This window comes from Xyrauchen texanus, chromosome 13 (assembly GCF_025860055.1).
Source record: "Xyrauchen texanus isolate HMW12.3.18 chromosome 13, RBS_HiC_50CHRs, whole genome shotgun sequence".
Taxonomy (NCBI): domain Eukaryota; kingdom Metazoa; phylum Chordata; class Actinopteri; order Cypriniformes; family Catostomidae; genus Xyrauchen; species Xyrauchen texanus.
Window position 1 is genome coordinate 16240932 of NC_068288.1, and position 22702 is coordinate 16263633.

The 22702-nt window shown below is 37.8% G+C and overlaps 1 protein-coding gene across 2 annotated transcripts in view; it reads left to right on the top strand.

Moving 5' to 3' along the window:
* rptor (regulatory associated protein of MTOR, complex 1) overlaps positions 1 to 22702 on the top strand; it is a 287332-nt gene that overhangs the window by 169912 nt on the left and 94718 nt on the right. For both annotated transcript variants that reach the window (XM_052141047.1, XM_052141048.1), the window contains exons 9-12: positions 12256 to 12356; positions 15017 to 15161; positions 18512 to 18587; positions 21824 to 21925. In XM_052141047.1, coding sequence (XP_051997007.1) covers positions 12256 to 12356; positions 15017 to 15161; positions 18512 to 18587; positions 21824 to 21925 — 424 coding nt within the window. The remainder of the gene's footprint in view (positions 1 to 12255; positions 12357 to 15016; positions 15162 to 18511; positions 18588 to 21823; positions 21926 to 22702) is intronic.

The following is a 22702-nucleotide window of genomic DNA, read 5'->3' on the forward strand; positions in this document are numbered from 1 at the left end:
ATATTAAATATTATTCTTCCTTGTGTTCATTCAGTAAAAAACATGCCTTCATAATTTTTTTACTACATTTTTACTTCATGCATAAAATATTTTGAATCTACTGAATGTCTGTTTGGTTGAAATGATGGTCCCTCTTATTACATTTTTTTTATTTCAGAGCAAATAGAAAATGATCGATATATGTATGGAATAGACAAAAAATATCAAGATATAGCCTAATTTTTGTAGCCATATCGCCCAGTCATAAACTGCTGTGCTTTTAAGAAGTCACAATGTTGTTTGTTTATGATTCAAACTGAATTTTTTGTATTTTGTTTTTTTGTTTGTGTGTTTGTTTGACAATATGGATGATGAGGGAGAGCAATCCACATTCGACAGCATAAACTCAGCAAAAAAGAAGCGAATATCAGGACACTGTATTTTAAAGATAATTTTGTCAAAATCCAAATAACTTTACAGATCTTTATTTTAAAGGATTTAAACAATGCTTTCCATGCTTGTTCAATGAACCATAAACAATTAATGAACACTCACCTGTGGAACGGACGTTAAGACACTAACAGCTTACAGACGTTTGGCAATTAAGGCCAATGCTCATCTGTGTGAACTTGGAGGACTGCAGATAGCCAGGGCAATAAATTGCAATGTCCATACTGTGAGACACCTAAGACAGCGCTACAGGGAGACAGGAAGGACAGCTGATCCTCCTCGCAGTGGCAGACCACGTGTAACAACACCTGCACAGGATTGGTACATCCGAATATCACGCTGTGGGACAGGTACAGGATGGCAACAACAACTGCCCGAGTTACACCAGGAACACACAATCCATCCATCAGTGCTCAGACTGTCTGCAGTAGGCTGAGAGAGGCTGGACTATGGGCTTGTAGGCCTGTTGTAAGGCAGGTCCTTACCAGACATCACTGGCAACAACGTCACTTATGGGCACAATACCCACCTTTGCTGGACCATACAGGACTGGAAAAAAGGGCTCTTCACTGACGAGTTGCGGTTTATCATCGAAGGAATGAGCATTACACTGAGGCCTGTACTCTGGAGCGGAATTGATATGGAGGTGGGGGATCCATCATGTTCTGGGACGGTGTGTCACAGCATCATCGGACTGAGTTAGTTGTCATTGCAGGCAAGCTCTACAGTGTGCGTTACAGGGACGACATCCTCCTCCTTCATGTGGTAACCTTCCTGCAGGCTCATCCTGACATGACCCTTTAGCATGACAATGCCACCAGCCATACTGCTCGTTCTGTGCATGATTTCCTGCAAGACAGGAATGTCAGCGTTCTGCAATGGCAAGTGAGGAGCCAAGATCTCAATCCCATTGAGCACATCTGGGACCTGTTGGATTGGAGGGTGAGGACTAGGGCCAATCCACCCAGAAATGTTCGGGAACTTGCAAGTGTCTTGGTGGAAGAGTGGGGTAACATCTCACAGCAAGAACTGGCAAATCTGGCACAGTCCATGAGGAGGAAATGCACTGAAGTACTTAATGCAGTTGGTAGCCACACCAGATACTGACTGTTTCTTTTGATTTTGTTCAGGGACTCACTATTCTACTATAAGTAGAATCTGTTTATGTTCATACAAATATTTACACATGTTGAGTTTGCTGAAAATAAAAGCAGTTGAAAGTGATGGGATGGTTCTTTTTTTATAATCAACTTTATCTTGTAAGAAAAAAATATAAAATTAATAATAATAATAAAAGTAATAATAAGAATACAAATAAATTGTTTTATGAATAATAGAAGTCATATTTGTTAAATATAAACTATTAATGGAATAGTCACATATCAAATGGGATTTTTATTTAGTTTTTGTGAATTTCGGTCTAAGCCCTGTGCACATCCAGTTATATCCGAATACTTATTCTATAGTATGGTAGTGGTGTGTCTGCACACCTCTTGTATCCACATCTCTAATTTTTCAGAATACCCATGTATTCCATGTATGGAATCAGGTGTTTGAGAGTAAATTTTTTCTTAATAACTGAACTGCTTGGTGTGATGTCTTAAGTCAGCTTCCCTCCTCTTTCTTCCTTGGGGTTTTTGCAGTCAGCAAATGAAAGCATTTAGTTGTGAATAATAGAGACTGAGAATGAAACTCATAACAGCACCGCCATCACAAAATTGACTCTTTGTGGTCTCAATTGCACGTTGCTGTTTTTTAATGGATGTAGTCAAACATTGCACCTCAGGCAGTCTGTGTTCTTATAACAAGTGTAAATAATAGAGTTAGAGCAGTGAGCACCATCAAATTAAGTTTTTTGTGACCTGCACAGACTTGAAATGCCTAGGTTGATTGTGAAATCATCTCATGAGAGAACTATTTGTTTTCACCTGAAAATAAATGTGTGTCCCTTTGCTGGGGATTCTGTTGCCCCATTGTACACTAAAAACTTTGAATTCTGATTGATTAATGTAGTATGGCAGCACAGGAGATGGAAGATGAATGGCACAACATTACACAGGACAGAGCACTTCCGAAAGTCAGTGAGTGCTGGTCTGTTCTCTAATGGACTCTCTGACTTCATGACCAAACAGCATGTAGTGAATTAAAGTCAAGGACAAATCTAGAACACCCATGTTAAAATCAGCATTCTAACTTGCTGTAATACACCAAGAAATGCTTAGTCAAGCCAATTTTATTTGTAGAGTGTTTTCCAAAACACACATTGTGTCAAAGCAGCTGAGAAAGCAGCCAGTTTCCCTCTGGCTATATAGCGGCTACTGTATATATTGAAGAAGTAAATGATGTGAGAATTTTTATTTTTAGGTGAACTATTCCTTTAATTGTACAATAATTACAAAAAAATCTTATGAGAGTTGTGTGTGAGATTTGGACAAAAACTCTCAGAGCTGCACCTTGTGGATGTAAATCCTAGTGTGTGCCACTGTATTGAGTGGTACATGTGTCATACCGATGAATAGAACCGTGTCAAGCCAAGAAAGTTACAGGCTATCTTGATTCACATTGACACTAAATTATACCTTCAGCTAGCAAGAAGTTGGTCCATAAATTGTGCAACATAAAATACACAGCTCCAGGTGACCTGGCGCATTACTCATGATTGGAAACAAATGAAGAAAGTAAGTTTGTTGAATGGATAGGGTAAAATTTGGCAGCATGGTGCCGTCATTAGGAGAAGTGTGTGTGTGGTGATGGATGCCGTCTGGGAGCAGCAGTGTGTTAGTCAGTGGGACGTTAGAGGCGATGACATTTGCTTGAGGCTTCTGCCCAGTATGAGCTGCCTGACTCACCCACTCATCACGAGGACACAGCCCACACAAACACACATCACTGATGGCTGTGACTCTCACTATCAGGTGTCATTTTTCTAGAGTTTGTAATAATGCACTTTGAATTATACTCACATGCAGTACATACACTTAAATTAATTAAGTCTAACTTTTGGCTTGTGGTGGGTGAACTGAGAATTTACCAGCCACATATATTTTGTACCGGTCATTAAAAAATTGAACTTTTTCCCCTCTATAATAATGGAATATAATATTATTTTTCCTTGTATATTTGTGACATACAGCACAGGTCATTTTGTCACGTGTAGCATCTGGACCAATCAGACTCACAGTTATTCATTACTTAATGAATAATCCAACAGACGTCTCAAGACCATAACAAGCAAACGTCCAAGTAGGCCCAATCAGACTCTGAGATGTCTGCTCTCACACTGATCACTATCAGCTTTTGCACTTCCTTTGTTGACATTGGTCCAGCCACTAGTGGACCTCAGAGACATTACAGGTGGGGTAGGGTAGCCACATGCAAAGGAATGTAACTCACTCCATTCCCCCATATGAAAGGCACACAAAGCCCATAAAACAGACTTTTCTTCATTAATTTATAGACAAAGTGTTATATAAATGAACATGCATATCCCCAGGACATTGTGTGTATGATAACTCTCGTATAGTGTCTTTTGTACTGTATACCGTGTTATGCATGCTTTTTGAGTGAACCACTAGATAATATAACATTTTAGGTTGCATCCTATCAAATGAATCCTTGTGTGACGCCCTGCACATTGGTGTGCATCACGTCCTTATAGCATGCATTGTATGCTTGTTATATTAATCAGATCATAAAGGGGCACAAACTGCCAGCTTACCCCAATCATGCAAATGAGTCCGCTTCCAAACAAAGGAACGTTTCCCGCTGGAAAATTGCACCTTTCTCATTGATCAAGCCAAACTCGAGAGGAGTGACCTCCCTCTACTCTCTTCCTTCCCATCCTGGTTGCTGCTTGTGTGGGATCGGAAACACCCGGTCTGACCCCGAGGTTGCGGGCCTGCAGGCCTCAAACACATAAAGCTACATGTAACTTCCTCGACCATAACGGAGTCAAAGAAACACCGTAAGTTCATTCAACATTAGAAGAAATTTATTGCAACTTCAACACCATCGACTCAAGGAACCATCAAGACTTTCTCCTGAGACTGCATCTGGGCGCACTCTCAACAGCCAAGGCATTGCAAATATCGTACGGTACAGTATAAGCTGTGAACCCCTTTGTTAACAAAGGTGCTTTGATGTGAGACACTGATGGTTCTTTTTACGTTTCTTAGCTTCATTCCCCTGCTCTGGTCCGGTTTCGTTCACTTTCACTTTTCCATTTCCCATGTATGCGTGATTTGTGTATATGTGTAACAATAAAAACAATAGATTAGCTATGTGTTTGTGATTTATTTAAAGCTTTTGTGTACATTCTTGTGAGTTGATTCTGGTCTGTTTGTAAATCAACGTCAGTTTAACAATTTGATCACAGCTACATGCAAAGAAAGTGTTATTTTTCTGTGGCCACGGAAAATATCCTTTCTGAGAGTTGATAGACAATCAATACTGAGTGTTCGCTGGACGAACAGATGAATTGATTGTAATATTAATATTTAGTTAATTCTATTAACTGATCCAAATATTTATAATTAATTATAACAAGTTATGATTAGTTATTAATTTTTCCATTTTAAGGATAATTTGACTGTGGTATATTTTGTTAAATAATCTCATCCCTGTTTTTTATAAGATCTCGCTTCAAAGCTATACCTAAACATGTGTAATAATATTTTCAATAAGAGAATTAATCATAATTATTGTGAGCTGATACAACGAGACGTTGTATTAGGATTTTAATTGTGGAGAATTTTATTCAGACAAATATCTTGTTATTTGTCATATATCTATAATATTTATTATTCCATTATACATTTCCATACATAATAATATAGAATAAGTACAGTTTAATTGAATACATACTGTTTCCCTACATATAATGGTGGACCGATGGTGCGAGGACCCTATTGTTTTTCTAGGCATTAATTATTTTTTTCTCAAATGAATTGCATTTTTGAGAGCCTAAACATACTCGAAAACTCATGAAACTTTGTGCACGCTTCAGAAATGTACATCTGAATTGGGTTTCAGAATTAGGTGTGTCAAAATGGCTCGATAGCGCCACCTACAAACTTTAAATAATGTGCGCTTTATGCTACGTTTCACCTACACATGCGAAAATTGGTGAACGTGCCATCAGGATTTATGGACGGGGAAAGCATTCTGCTTGTCCACTTGACTTTTGAGGATTGACCACAGGTTCTATATGGGATTCAGATCTGGGGAGTGGCCTGGCTACGGATCCAAAATTTCAATGTAATGCTCTCCGGGCCACTTCATTATCACTCTTGCCTTGTGACATGGTGCTCCATCATACTGGAAAATGCATGGATCCATCACCAAATTGCTCCTGAATCGTTAGGAGAAGTTGCTCTTGCAGGATGTTTTGATACCATTCTTTATTCGTGGCAGTGTTTTTGGGCAGAATTGTGAGCGAGCCCACTCCCTTGGATGAAAAGAAAACCCACACATGGATGGTCTCAGGATGCTTCACTGTTGGCATGACACAGGACTCGTGGTAGCGTTCACCTTTTCTTCTCCGGACTATCTATTTTCCAGATGTCCCAAACAGTCGGAAGGGGGCTTCTTCAGAGAAAATAACTTTGCACCAGTCTTCTGCTGTCCAATCCTTGTACTTCCTGCAAAATTTCAGTCTGTCCCTGAAGTTTTTCTTGGAGAGAAGTGGATTCTTTGCTGCCCTTCTTTACACCAGGCCATAGTCCAAAAGCCTTCGCCTCACTGTGCATGCAGATTCACTCACACCAACCTGCTGACAGTATTGAGCAAGTTCTGCACTGGTGGTGACACGATTCCGTAGCTGACTCCTCAATGCTTGCTGGACACTGGGACATCCTGAAGCCTTCTTCACTGCAGTTGAACCTCTCTACTTGAAGTTCTTGATGATCCGGTAAATGGTTCTTTCAGGTGCAATATTCTTGCAGCAATTTCCTTACATGCAAGGACATTTTGATGCAAAGCGATGATGGCTGCACGTCTTTATTTAGAGGTAACCATTGCGAACAAGAACACAATGATTGGAAGCACCTGACTATTACTTGTTCACACTTTCCCAGGTGCTGCTGATATGATTAGCGAAATGGTGTTAGCTGGTCATTTTGTGCCAGGGCCAAAAAACTTGAACAAAAAATTGGGGTATTTGTGTTAAAGTAAATTTTTTTTGGCCAATGAAGCTTTTTGTAATTATTTCAAATGCATCTGATCACTCTGCACAATAATCTAGAAACAATGTGAATTAACCACTGAAGCAGAAAACCTTCAGAAACACTAAATTTATGTCACTGCCAATACTATTGGCCATGGCTGTACGTGCTCATTGCCAACCTGAATATGAAAAACTAATATTCTAATAAAGAGTTTTTTCTTACTCTTAATGATTTTTGTTTTATTTATTTAAAAAAAAAACAGCAACCCCTACTTACTGCCCTCATCCACACCCACTCCAGTACCATCCACCACCACCCACCTATCATTGTTTTACTCATTTACTGTTTAGGGATGCTAGTCTCTCCCTCAGTGGACTTGCTCTGCATGGTGAGGATGCTCGTCTCTCCCTCAGTTTCTGATAGAGGGTGATATCATAGGAATAGTCTGATTATTTTTTGCTGACTTCAGGCCTAAGAATGAGCTAATTGCAAGGTTTAGTAATTCCAGGATTTTATCAATAATATTACTCTGATCGATACTCCTTATCGTTTGTTTTTTATCAATTATTAAATTATTGATAAAAATATATAATGTTTTTTAATTAATGTTTTTAGAGTAGCAACAGTAATGTTTACAACAGCAAAGTCACTATATAAACTCAATATCTCACTGGAAACAAGTCTAAAATGTTAATAATTGTAGCCAATGGCGGTGAAGAAAGCAGGAAAGGCTGTCATCAAGGGGCTGTGTTTGATGTCAATCAAACTGCGCACATGTGGGTCAAGTGCAGGTGAACCTGTTACAGTCTTTGCTGCCTACATAGCGCCGGGGAAAATTGCGATTTTTATAAAAATGTAGATAGGCGTCATATAAAAATTTTTGACTTCTCAGCACTGGTAACGTGTCCCACATTAACATAGCTACTCTTTGTCCCACATTTGGTTTATTGGGATCTGGTCACCCTTGGTGTGTGTGTGTGTGTGTGTGTGTGTGTGTGTGGAGCGCAGCTCCTAAACAGAGTAGAGAGTCTGCAGCAGCGTGATTTATAAATTACAACAAAATGTTAATAAAGAATCGTAATGTCGGAGCTTATCAATACTACAGTCTTTAATAATTTGGCACCGGGGCCCGTTTAATACCGGGTTTTGGTACCCATCCCTAATTATAAGGGCATTTATATCTATCTATTATATTGATATCTTCTCTAGTTAAGTGAACGTGCTAACGTAATTTAAAGGTTAAGCTAGCTAGTTGCAGTTTTATTTCCCTGTCTACACTAGCTCCTCAATTTTGCCACGTTCAGCTTCACCTGTCATATCTAGTGCTTTGTGCTTGGCAAGAAATTTGTCACCTCTTTGCTTCTTTCATTCACTTTTGCTCTCTGTTTGCACGCATTTCTTTTTTGAGCCCCTGATTTTAGCCTATGGTGAGGCATTTTGACTCTCTAGCAGTCCCCGCTTTGGATAGTACACATCGTGTGTGTACCGCACATCTGATTGGCCAAGTGTTTTGATCAAAACATTTTCACAATAACAGCGGGGGGGATGGGGTATCAGAATCAGATGACAAGTTTAAATGTGTTTTAATAATAAAAAATTATGTATTTATCATGTGAATACATATGCATTCTATTTTCGGTGATATAAGTCAGTAAGTAAATTGTTGTTCTTGATCCCATTAAGGATCAACTATAGACCTTTGCATGGGCCCCCCTGGGCCTTGTGCCAATACCTAAAAAAAATGCCCAAAACTCAACAGGAAGTCAGCCATTTAGATTTTTCTCTTACATTTTTGCTCAGTTTTTGCCATTTCCAGGCCTCGTACTTTACGGGGCTCCTCCTAGAGATTAAAACAGATCAATATCATATTTGGTCAGTCTAATATAATGGCCTTGGCAATGCAAAATTGCAAAGCTTTTGAGATTTCTTTGAACGCCTTATCTGTGGCGGCCTGACGAATTTTTATGTTTCGCCATGAAACAGGAAGTTGTTATAACTCAAACATAAAATGTCCAATCTGCTCCAAACTTTACGGAGTCCCAGCCTGAACACTTCTATATGCCAATATTCAGTTATAGTCATAGCACCACCTACTGGAAACAGGAAATTACATGTTTTACACTGTGAATACACTCTTAACAACATTTAAGTGCTAAAAAATGCAAAAATAAATTGGAGTGACATTCACTAGGGTGCGAGGGCCTGTTCATCGCTGCTTGTAGCTTTAATTTTCATTGTGGTGGATTAATGTGAGAACCACCATGTTGCTAAAACGCTTTGAAATAACTTTCATTTATAAATCATTAACAAACATTGTGTAATGCTTAACAGATAATTAGTTCATGTATATTCACATACTATTAATAATATTTTTAATTTTAATTAATTACCTATATAATTAAACTTTCATTCTTGTATGGCCTTGCAATTTTACAATTTACATCTATAAATTATTTTAACACCAAACCATTTAATGTCCGTTTAATGACATATGTAAGCATTCAAATTTACATGAATTAAATGATCTGTTAATTATCACATTTATTTTTTTAGATATCGTTCTGTTTCTGGAGGCCCCCCAGCACTGCACAATTTGTGTTTCACTAATCAAATACACCAAATCAATAAATGACTGTAGAGCTGATGAGTTGAATTAGACATGCTAGAGAAGGGAAACTTCCAAAATATGAAGTCTCTGAAAAATGCTCCAGAAGTTAGAGGATTAAGAATTAATCTATATATTTGTTTTGTGGATACATAACATCTATGTATATTTTGTATATATATAAGTACCCATAATGTATAGAAAAACAGCATTTGTAGTTTTACTTCCATCAGTTTCCTGCTGTATGTGGTTAGCAGCTCTTTGTGGTTTGTTACCTCAGCTTCTGCTGAGAAGAAAACCAAGATGACCTCCACCCTTCAAGGTGAGAATTGAAATTGTTAAGCAATGACTTTTGTTCTTCTACAATATCCGTTTTCTTATTTTCTCAAAGTAGAGAGTAGGAAATTGTTTTTGATTCTCTACTCTCTCTCCAACCAACTAACAAATGAAGGGACCAACAACAGTTCTTTTTAATGTGATGTTCGTAGGTGAATAAATCTGAAATATCATCAAAAGTGTGTTTTCTAACAATAATTTTTTCAAGCGGCATCTAAAGCACATACATGTCATTTTATCATTGTAGAACTATCAATGAAGCTCTTAAAGCATGAAATTTACTCTTCCTTTCTGCTACTATTTGACGAATGATAAGTCACATGACAAATGTTACCTGAGAGCCTATTCGCACAGATGGCAGCCCCCTGGTTACGTACTTCCAGGGGTTCGTGCGCCAGCAGAACAACTGCTATTGAGATGAATGGGAATGATATGTAGAGCTCTCACCAAGATGTGTGCCAGTGTGTGCGCTGCTTTAGTTTTAGTTGTAGCAGTTGTTAGTAATTTTTCTTGTGTAAGTTTGTCTCATGGTCCCACCCACATGTCCTAAAATCTGTGACTAATCTCTCTCTGTTCCTTATCATGACAGCAGTCAAAGAATGCACTTTTTTTGTCTTAATTTGAAATGGAATTATAATGCCAGACTTCTGTTGCTGTGCACCACACCCCCACACCATGATGTTACTGTGAGCAAGTCAAAAATCACCTCTGATTTTGAGATGCTGAGAAGGTTAGGTTTTGATCTGTGCTTTGAGCAGTGTGTGTCCAGCAGTGTTTGTGATAGAAATTGTGTTTTTGTTTTTTTTGCTAAATGCCACCTTCTTGCAAGTGGGCAGTGAGTGGGTTTTTGATTTCATTTTTGTGCTGCATTCTTCTTGTATTACACATCTCTCTCTCTCTCTCTCTCTCTCTCTCTCTCTCTCTCTCTCTCTCTCTCTATCTATCTATCTATCTCTCTTTATATATATCAGAATCAGAATGAGCTTTATTGCCAAGTGTACTCACGTACACAAGGAATTTTTTTTGGGGGGTGGGGGGGTGATAGAAGAAACAAGCAAGTGCACAAAGAACATTACAGTGAGACACACAATATAAAACAAGGTAAGAGTATAAATAGAAATACAATTTTTTTTTTTTACATATAACATAGAATGGCATATGTACATTTGGAAGTGATAATATATGTGCAAGGTAGGAGTATGTACAGTTATTGAATTAAACATGAGTGAATTTGCAAATGTACATGACGTATTTATAAATGATTGCACTACGGGATTTCTGAGGGCAGTTTAATTGTTCATGGGGTTAATGGCCTGATGGTAAAAACTGTTATTGTGCCTGGTTGTTCTGGTGCTGAGTGCTCTGTAGTGCTGGCAAGAGCACATCAGTTCAAAGAGGGAATGAGCAGGGTGTGTGGGGTCCAGAGTGATTCTACCTGCACATTTCCTCATTCTGGAGATATACAGGTCTTGGAGGGTGAGCAGGGGGGCACCAATAATCCTCTCAGCAGTCCTGACTGTCCGTTGTAGTTTCCTTCTGTCTGATTTGGTGGCTGAACCAAACCAGACAGTTATAGATGTACACAAGACAGACTCAATGACAGCTGAGTAGAACTGAGTCAGCAGCTCCAGTGGCAGGTTGAACTTCCTCAGCTGGCGAAGGAAATAAAACCTCTGCTGAGCCTTCTCCCCAGTGTAGTCTATGTGGGCGTCCCACTTCAGGTCCTGAGATATGGTAGAGCCCAGGAACCTGAATGACTCTGAAAGGGGGATTTCTCATGAAGTTCACTATCATCTCCACTGTTTTGAGCGTGTTCAGCTCAAGGTTGTTGTGACCGCACGAGAGTGCCAGCTGTTCAACCTCCCGTCTGTATGCAGAATTGTCACCATCGCGGATGAGGTCAATGACCATAGTGTCGTATGCAAACTTCAGGTGCTTGACAGAGGGGTCCTTTGCTGTGCAGTTATTCATGTACAGGGACAAGAGCAGTGGAGAGAGAACGCCTCCCTGAGGAGCACCAGTGCTAATAGTGAGGGTCCCGGATGTGATTTTACCCAATTTCACTAGCTGCTGTCTATTTGTCAAAGCTGTTGATCCACCGACAGATTGTGGTTGGCATGGAGAGGTGGGTCAGTTTTGTTGAGAGAAGGCATGATGGTATTGAAGGCTGTACTGAAATCCGCAAATAGGATCCTTGCATAATATATATCTGTGTATGCCTCCTCATTCACAGTCACTCATTAATTTATTTATTTATTATGAAAACACTTCCTCTGTTTGAGATGTCTTTGCTTACACCACACACACATTCTTATTTTAGTCCAGGACAGGTAGGATGTCCCATGAGCAATTACAGTAGAAAGGATGTCACTGTTGCTTAGCAACAGCATTTTGGGAAGCTGAGTCCTGTGTTGCACTGTTAGTATGCAGTGTCACAGCTCAATCCACATCTACTGTAGGGAAAATACATTTTTAAATATTGATTATTGATGTATCTTCAGTATGCATTGAGTAGACTGTAACCTCACCAACAAAACATTCAAAAAAACTTGTTAAAGTTTTCTCTTTTCAGCTAATATAATGCCATTATCTATAATGCCATTGTTACTGTCTTTCTACTCTCTCTAATGAGTACCAAAAGTTTTCCTATTACACTGCTATTAGCCAATCACAGTTCTGTTTAGATTGTTACAGTGATTGTTACGTGTACGTTTCTCTCAGAATCCCAGGCAGGCTGAATGACAGAAGGACACCATTAGGAGAGCTGAACTGGATTTTCACAGCTATCACTGACACTATCGCATGGAACGTCTTGCCAAGAGGTTTGATTAAAATCCATCTATTCTAAAAAAATTTAAGGTTTATTTCATGTCAATCAACATAAAATACCTTTTTAGATCCTTTAGCATCTGTTAAATGACTTTGGCTCAGTCTGAACCCAGATTTTCCTGTTGGCTTTAGCTTGTTTAACAAAATTAAGTAAAATGCCAAATATGTGGCCTGACTACACACCCCGCAGAATGGAGTAGCTGCTTGTAATGCCTGATCAGAAGTGTCTTTCATGTCTTCCTGTTGCAGCTCATTACAAAAATACAGTCATACAGTGTATAAACTGTGCAATGTGTATAATATAGTATAACGTAATATACTTGAAATAATTTCTGTGGATATTACTCTTGCTGGGGGAAAAATAAAATGTGTAAACCATCTTAAGCGAGAATTAGCTGGTGTAAGCTGGTCTCCCAGCCTGGCCAAACTGGTCAAGCTGATCATACATCCTGACCAAGCTGGTGCTGATTCTGGTTAAACGCTTAACTGGTTACAGCAGAGACAACATTGGTTTTTAATAAAAGTTTGGAATCACCATATCCATTTTACCATATTGCATGAAATGTTTTTAGATCATTACATAAACTACCTTGCTCTGGATAAGTTATCTTAGCTGTCTAAACGGATGGCATTCTAAATGAAAACACAAAGAAGAGAAATGTTTCTGTTAACTATTTGTTGCTTCTGTGATATCATGTGAGATATTATATATAATGTAGAAAACCACAAATGACATGCTGTCATGGTTAGGACTACATAAATCATCAATCAATGTTATAGTATTTCCAATCACGCACCAAATACAATACCTAAAACAAGTTCTTTCAGCCTAGGAATCAGTTTAGGGTCCAATGAGGATTGGATTCTGAGGGGAATTGATTTCTGCTGGGGATTGAATCTTGCTCGACACTAGCCAAGTTTAGTTAGTGTGTCATTTCCTGATCCCCTTTACGCCCGTTTCATACATACTCTGTTTGTAGTGAGTATTTTTTTCTGTACCCATGTTAACAGATTAGAGCTTTTACACTGCACGCGGATGCAGTCCGTCGATCCGTTCCAGATGCGGTGCGTATACAGCAGTGCAGCGATCGTTTACTGACCAAGTCTATTTTTGCTGTGCTGCACCGCTCTGAATTAAAGTGGCAGTGCATTGTTCACATTAAAATAGACATAGATTGACAAGAAACTGTAATAATTTCATCATATACGCATAATTACAGTTAATGTGTTCTACAGTTACTAAATTACAGGGTCAAGAAAAACAAAAAAGTATGATTATAGTCCCAAAAGTTGCAAAATGCCATCATATATGATTTTTTTACCCTAAAAAAAGACAGTGAACCCAAATGCGTCTCATTCTTCTCCTTCTTAGCAACAGATATAGCGCGATAGCTTTTCTTCTGTCAACAACTCGAACTACATATAAAACAAAGAATCACAATGATTAAAATTAATTTTCATACTGTTTCAACGCCTTAAACAATCTCAAAGTTAACGTTTGGATTTAAAATCAAAATTCCTTACACATTTTTGATTTTGTGGCACACAGAAACTGCGGATCAGTAGCGCACTGCAAACGCAGCATATGTGAAAGCACTATAGCGCGTGCTGCTCCTGTACCGTATACGCACCGCATACGCACTGCACACAGAGTATGTGTGAAACGGGCGTTACCCTATTGTTTTCAGTCTGATCTCTGACTGCCCTGTATTATAAAGGCAAAAATCTCATTAAAGTAAATAAGGAACACAATCTACCTTAAAGATTTACTCCGTAAATGTTTGCTTGTCATCTTAGACTTACAGTGACACCTACCCTGTAGTGGTGTGGATGTAGCATCCTTAAAAATCAATAGTTTTCAGTTGCAGATGCCATTGTAGTAATTCACTGTTCATAATAAGCCATGATTATTTTAATCCAAGAGTGAAAGTGTCAAATAACAAGACGGTTACTGAGATTAAGCGAGTAGTATTCAGTTGGTCATGTGATTCTAAAATGGCAGTCCCCATGAGGGTGCCCCTCCCTCTTGTAGAATAAAACAGCTTTTATAAGTTTACTGGTATGACTAGAGTCCTCATCTCATGTGAGTGGTCATGATTGTATACATAGGTTTCAAAATTGCAATTCATTTCTTTAGTAGTAAAACTTTTTTAATGGTGGAAAAAATGATTGAGTGCTCCTTTAAATCGATCATCAGATCTTGTTAAAATCCTCCAGGTGTGTATTGCCAGAAAACACAAACAAACTATGCTTGTTTGAACATTTGCAAGCTATGTAAGTCCTTTGTTGGCAGTCCGTTCAATGTCCTTCATGAAAGCAAAAGAGATTTATCTAAAGTCCCAGACAACTAACACAGAAAGGCAGCTTTGAAGTTCTAGCCCTCGCCTTTTTCCTGAGGAGAAACCAGGCATGATTCTGCGGGTATATCCCAGTATTTAATTTATTATTCACCATAAAGAGAAATCTGTATAATGAGTATGCCGTGCACACACATCACAATTATAGGATCTCATTAGAACCAAGCATCTCACAGAATGCAACCGAGGGCTCTTAATCAAGTACAGTTACCTGCAATCACATCTGTCATTCCTTCATGATACATAATACATAAGGCAATTAAATCATCTCTTTCTTTCTCACTCTTTATCTGTAGATCTTTTTCAGAAGCTATTTCGTCAGGATCTGTTGGTGGCCAGTCTGTTTCGGAACTTCCTATTAGCTGAAAGGATTATGAGGTCATATAACTGCACACCAGTCAGCAGCCCCAGGTTACCACCTACATACATGCATGCTATGTGGTAAGTGTTTGGATGTAAACACACACAGAGCAGATGTTGTGTTTTAAACCTTATCTATTATCTTGACTTATATGTGCAGCTTTGTTTAGACAGGCAACAAAAATCTTCTTTTTAATTATTATTTCACTCAGTGTTTAGTTGTTTGTTGTCTGAACAGAGAGAAAGCACATGACATTTTGACAACCTCAAATGCAATGTAAATGGTTTGAAATTCAATTAAAATTGGTGTTTTTTCCAGTTCAATTTGGATGTAACCTGTATGAAATACAATGTGGATTCATTTTCGCTCATTCTTTTCCCTTACAGTGAATTCTGAAGCCTTATATATTGAAGCTATATAGTGAATATTGAATGATTAAATGAGTGAGCAATTTCGTTCACAGCTTGTGCTTGAATATATAAATATAGTTGTGCCTTAGACACTTATGGTTTCTCAGATGCCTCATTAGTTCAGCACGATAGAAAGATGTCATGATCCATATGAGCTGAGAGAAAACTTTTCCATTCTCTCCTCCAATAATGACAGTTACTTTCAAATGTTGTTAAAGAAAGTCACTTGGCATAGTCATTATTATTGCAACTAAGGTAGATTTACCGGATATTGACTACACTATATGAACAAATGGATCTGATTTCATCACTTGCAAAAAATAATTGCAGACAGTCATTCAATTGATTTTAAATCAAATCAGAATTAGGTGCAGTGTGAACAAAGCCTTTATGTTTGAATACCTTCTTATGAAGGCAAAAGTATTCCAGGTAAAAGAGAATTATTCAACATTTCAACTATATCAGTTACAGCCACTCAGTAAAACAATAATATTTTGTTCTAATGTATTTTTACTGGAAATCAAATTGAAGTTCCTGGTTTTAAACGACGTCCAATGGAGAGAGAGCTGTTTTATTCCCAGAGTGAACTGCACTACTTGTTTATTTGCACTGGTATTTTACTCATAGCTCTCTCTCTCTCTCTCTCTCTCTCTCTCTCTCTCTCTCTCTCTCTCTCTCTCTCTCTCTCTCTCTCTCTCTCTCTCTGCATTTTACATAAACTTTTTTTATGAATCCTCATTGCCCCTCCTTATCCCTCGTCTCTGTCATCAGTATCATGCTGATGGCGAAACCTGAGTGTTGTGTAATCCTCAGCAGTGTATGATGGAATAGAGGGAGAGCTTTGTTCTCCACAGGCTAGTTCAATCTTGAATCTCATAATGTGCCATTAGCAAGAGAGAGACACCACGAAGAAAGTTCCTGGAGTCTTCTGTTTTTTTGAAACATGAAATGTAAAAAGAGAAGAGAGGGACATTTGGTAAAGGAGGAGAGGGTTACGTAAAAGTTTGAGAGGAAAGATGGAGCCGCCTTTTAACTTCCAGAGTTTCTGCTGTTGGATGCAGAGAAACCAAAATCAAGACAATGCAGGATGCAGAGAGATACAGCAGATGATGAATAAACTTTGGATGTCATCTATATTAATCATTTTAGTATATTCTCAGTTTAGAGAGCATTTGATTTGACTAAAATATGAGTCATTAATAGTTCTATTAAATCTGGTAAATGAGAGTTTACATTTTTTTTGTTTATTTTTTATTTCATACATTACACAGCAGGACTATTTAAGTCTTATTTAACAGCAAAACCGCTAAAATGTTATTTAAAATGGCAAAATTTATTTGAAGAAATTGTAACCAAATACACCACCTAGAGTATATACTTCACCACTACAAGCATATCAGTAGCTTAATACTGTAAATTCTGCATACATTTATAGCAGATCATGCTGGAATCATATTACTGCTGCAGTACATGTATGTGCATTGAACAGTATGAATTCATGCACAGTACTGCAATCTTACTGCATTTTTATTTATTTTTTCTTATTGCATTTGATCTGACTTTTCATTTGCCGTGCAATAACTACATTCTCTGATTTTAGTGCTTAAATGCATCCAGGGAGACACACTCACAGATCATTCCCTCCACTGCCATTCTACAACGTGCAAAATCACTGTAGAGCTTGCAGTTAGAGAGCTCAGAGACAATGTCCAACACCTCAGCTGTACCGCCACAGATCCATTCACAGATGAACAATGAGAGAGACCAGCAGAGCATGGGTCTTAGCTGTAGTGCTGCCCCATGAATTGACAGCCCTTTTGATGTGTTATGTAATATTATGAATAAAATATTGGCAAATTGTTGAGGGTTATGTGATCAAAGCAATGCCTCAGCGGCAGAAGAAAATGCACTATAAAAATGGGTGGACCCCACCTCTGTAGTGCGGTGGGTGTCCTGCTTATTAGGTATAGTGTCAGAGATGATTAGTCTTCATGTAATATCACATGACTTTGCATACAGCCTTTGACAAGAGGAGTGAAGATTTATTACATGCTGTATGTCTAAGCCTCTGCCATTTATTGGAAAAGTTAAAGCAATATTACTTTTTTTATCTAGCAGTGTAAATGCAAGTGTGATATAGCTTTTATACAACAGTTCTATAAACACGTTAGTAAATTAATTTCACCTAACTAACATTTTAGGCACAGCATGGACAGTTATTTTGTGTACTTTTGCTCAGCTAGGTTCAACTGTTCTGGCTTCTGTCTGGAATACTGCGATTAAGGAAGCGTTCCATTAGTGTTACTGTATACTAAATGGTAAATGATCTGCTCTTAGATAATGCCTTTTTTAACCTTAGCGGTTACCAAAGCACTTTACACTGTGTCCCATTCACCCATTCACACACACTCACACTCCAATTACGGCAGAGCAGCAATGCAAGGCGCTAGCCTGCCATTGGGAGCAACTTGGGGTTCAGTGTCTTGCCTAAGGACACTTTGGCATTTGAAGTCATATGGGCCAGGAATCGGAAAAACAGCCAACCCTGCGATTAGTGGCCGACCCGCTCTAAATATAAGCAATATTGGAATGTAACTTTTAATGATTTATTTACTGATTAGAGGACTGGAACTAACTGTTCTTTAAAGCAAATAGGTTTTTCTTTCTTTCATTCAAAAAAATTTAAATAAATAGAATAGAATAGAAGAATGCAGTAGAACCGAGGTAAGAAAATCAAACCTGTCAATCTATTCTTGTCCTTTATGGAGTTAAATTATCTGTATTTGATAGAATCAGTCATTCTTGAGGAATTTAGAGCTTGAACTGTTACTTTAACCATTAAAAAATATATATATACATATATATTTATATTTATTTATTTTTTGGCAATTATTTTAGAATTTGTAAAATTTTCCCCAAAAAACCTTACAGAACAAGTCAACACATTCCATCTAGGCCTGGATATACAGTAAGTGTCACAATGGCCAACCCACTCTTTGTGTTTGTTTGTGTGTACGCAGGCAAGCATGGGACCTTGCGGTGGACATCTGCCTCTCGCAGCTCCCCACCATCATCGAGGAAGGCACAGCTTTTAGGGTGAGCATGACTTATCCTTAATCAGGATTGATCAGACAGTAAATCAGTGTCTCCAGTGTCTCATAGCTTCTGTTTCACTGCCTCCAAATAGCACTGCAGTCCTAATTAGGATTTCAATTAAGCATAATCTCTGATTGTACTCAGAGTGAGTTGTATATTCGCACTCCGGTCATGATTATAATTTTATTATCTTCCTTGAAGTCCACTAATAATGTTGATAAAGTTTTTTTGCACCAAAACAGTAATAATTTAATAATATATGAGAATTTTCTATGATTGGCAAACATCTTACAGCCCCTCGAATTCAGCCATATTTGAAACTCAGTTGGAAGAAAATTAATTAGATTCACATTACAATTTTTAAACCTACTTTTCAGGTTTGTCACATAACGTAAACCAAACACTGTTCACTTAACTGCTGCAACTATCAAACAGTCATGACATTTGATACATTTGTGAATTAAACTGTTAACTCACGGGTCTGGTAGCGTTTACCTGCCCCATCTTTCAATAACAGTTCCTTTGCAGATCTTGAATCATATTGTGACTGGTTCATAAGCAATCCTTACTGACAATGGCCAAAAACACATACAATCCATGCTGAAATGTTCTGAATAAGCAAACGTAATGCAATCCGTGGTGATGTTGCGTGCTTCAACAGGCCAACACATAGACGGTCTTCACAGGGGCGACATCTCACACATGTGTTTGTTTACACACAGAATGGCATGTCTTTCTCCCGGTCAATGGCAGCAGCAGATTGCGACACTTTTTTAAAATTTGCGCATATACCGCTCTTAAAACGCGGCACACATCGCCAGAAACGCATCGATACTATCAAAGACTTCCATCTTGTGCATGTTTACAAAAGACCAATAATTAAAAATGGCACAGATGGGTGCAAAATTGTCCAGAAACTTCAAAACAGCACAACAGCAAACAGCAAACAGCACGATGAAACCGGATGGCCGTCTCATTTTTAGAGTTCGAACTTTACATTGCCTCTTTTAAAGCAGCGTGTAATGCTTGATAATGGTCAAAGCCATTCATCTAGTGTTGATGTACCAACATTTTTAAATCCAGATGAAGGTCCCCTGTGTAGTGGTCAACAGATATATTGCCTAGACCAGATATATTGATTCATTTTTGTGGGATCTGAGAATCGCTTGTGTGCATGTGAAGAACTTTTCTAATGATAAAAGGCAAATATCAATAAAACTTCTATTATATACTGTCAAATATGCATATATCTTGTTTAAACAGATTACTTCACGAACCTCATGAAAATCCAGTGTTTTCTTCCCATCGAGCGTTCATCTCATATATTCCTCTGAAGCGCGTATTCTATCAGACAGAATCAAAAACTTCAGGATCAGGATAAAAAGATCCTCTTATTTACAAATCATGACGGTTAGTCCGTGACAATCCAAGCAGGTGATCCAGGCCATTTAAACTGTCAGGAGATTGCTGGATCCGAGCACATGAGTGTAACTTAAAAGTAAAAGCTCTTCATGTGCACTATGAGTACATTTTTTATTCACTATGCACTGTATGTACAATTGGTTTGATTCTATATTTTTTGAGAAAGTGTGCCTGCTAATTTGGACATGCTATCCATGTTTGCTGGATGACTGTGTGTACTGTTATTTCCTTCTCCCTAATAGGGTTGTGTGGTTTACCGGTAGTAATGAAGTATTGCGATACCAAAAAAATTTAAATGGTACGATAACATCTTGTTGCTAATTTTGGTACCATATTACAGTATGCTGTCATTAGCTAAATGATATGAGATATGACAAATTTGAGATGAAAGCAATGACAATTTGAAAATAAAATATAAATCCTCTGGATATGGCCAAGTGTGATCATTAAACAGCAAAAGAATGTCATTTAAAAATATATAGTCACATGCTGCATGCTACAGAATGAACAAGAGGTACAGCTCTGACACAAACTCAACACTCACTGCTTGTGCTTAATTTTTTATTTTATGTTTTCATTAATACTGTGAAGCTCTGTTGTGCAGCATTTTATTTGACCAAAATAAATGTACATTTTTATGTAATGTAAAAATTTTTTTTAAAAATTAAAAAAAAAAAAAAAAAATATATATATATATATATATATATATATATATATATATATATATATATATATATATATATATTTGTATTTGTATTTTTTTTATTATTGTTTTAAAAATAAATTATTAAAACTCTCTATATAACTATAAAAACTTTATATATCACTGTGATTAAACGCCATTTGATCATAACATATAATTCAAACATTTAACATGGAATCCAGAAAGATTTAAACAGAAAATACATAATTTATATCTAAGACTTTATGCAGTACTTTTAATCATATTTTTTGTGTAATTTTATCAAAAATCTGAGGCTTTTTATTTGTTGATTATAGTATCGATTTATAATCAATTCCGAGGTACCAGGGCTGGTATCATATCAAAGCCAACATTTTGGTTTTGGAGCAAACCTACTTTCTAATATATTAACAATTTCGTTAGTGTAGCGGATGCTCTTTCTGCTAAAACACAGACTGAAATCAGTGGTCTGATTTGGAAGATGCATGAGAAGTGTTTGGAAGACACATGAAAAGATGAGAATTGAAATTTGGTTATGTAACATAGTACTGGGACTAGCCAGAAATATTTGTTTCCCATTGAACCTAGTCTTCACAGTAAATTTAAGGATTCAGTCATCTTTTGGGAGGCTGGAAATATGCTGAAAGTGCGAGCCATTACGAGCCATTACACACACTCACAAACACTTTTCAGAGCTGCTGTGAATCATATGGTTAGCCGCAGAAGCCTCTTTTTGACTACTCAGGGATGTGGTACTGCTTCTCAAGAAGAACATTGTGAGACTGAGGAGAACTTTAACATTAATTTTAATTTCTAATGATGATGAAAAGGTAAAAGACAACACAAATAGGCATTTCTGTCTCCAAACACACACAGGTAGAGTGAAAATTGTTGATTTGAGAAGGGGAAGGTGAGTAGATGAGTGATCGAGTAAGTGTGTTATATAAGACTTATGTAACTCTACTGCGATCAGTACATCTGTCCTGATCACTTATATTCTGTTTGTCTGATTTAACAATGTGCTCTTCCTGCTCAACCCTGTAAGGAAAACTGAGCATCAGTGGGCACTCCATATATATGTGTTTCCTTCTCTCTGTATTACAGTTGTGTGTGTGTGTTTGTGCATTCACAGCACAGTCCATTCTTCGCTGAGCAGCTGACAGCATTTCAGGTGTGGCTGACGATGGGTGTGGAGAACAGAAACCCTCCAGAGCAGCTGCCAATCGTCCTGCAGGTAACTTCAACTCAGCAAAAATATTTTCAATAGCTCTATTCCAAAACCAAGTGAGCTGTCTACATAGACATCATCTCAGAATGCAATGCATCAAGTTCTGTAAAAAAAAATCATCCAAGATGGTGGGTGAGTTGAGAGAAATTATGATTATAGATATACAACCCCAATTCCGAAAAAGTTGGGACAGTATGAAAAATGTTAATAAAAACCAAAAGGAGGGATTTGTAAATTATATTCACCCTTTGATATATAGAAAGAACTACAACTACACATTATGTGACATTTTTCCTTGTGAATTTCATTGTTTTTCATATCAAATGGTTGCAACACACTTTAAGAAAATCACCATTTCTACTAATAACACTTATTAAGCATTCGGGCACTGAAGACACAAGTTTGTTAAGTTTAGAAAGTGGAATTTTCCCCTAATCATTTTCAGCTGCACAATTGTATGGGTTCTTCATAGCCATATGGTGTGCTTCATAATGTGCCACACATTCTCAATTGGAGACAGGTCAGAACTGCAGGCAGGCCAATCTAGCACCCACACTCTCTGCTTACACAGCCAAGCACCATACAGTAGTAAGCGCAACATTTTGCATGTATATGATATATAAAGGAACCCCACACTACTTGACATGTCGCCCCAACTGTAGGATTGAGTAACACGCACAGCCACCAAAGGGACATACCAAGCTGTGAATCAGCACACCTAAGCACAGTGGTCACCAGTCATCTTCGTATTGGCATTCAAAATTAAGAGTACAAAATAGTTTG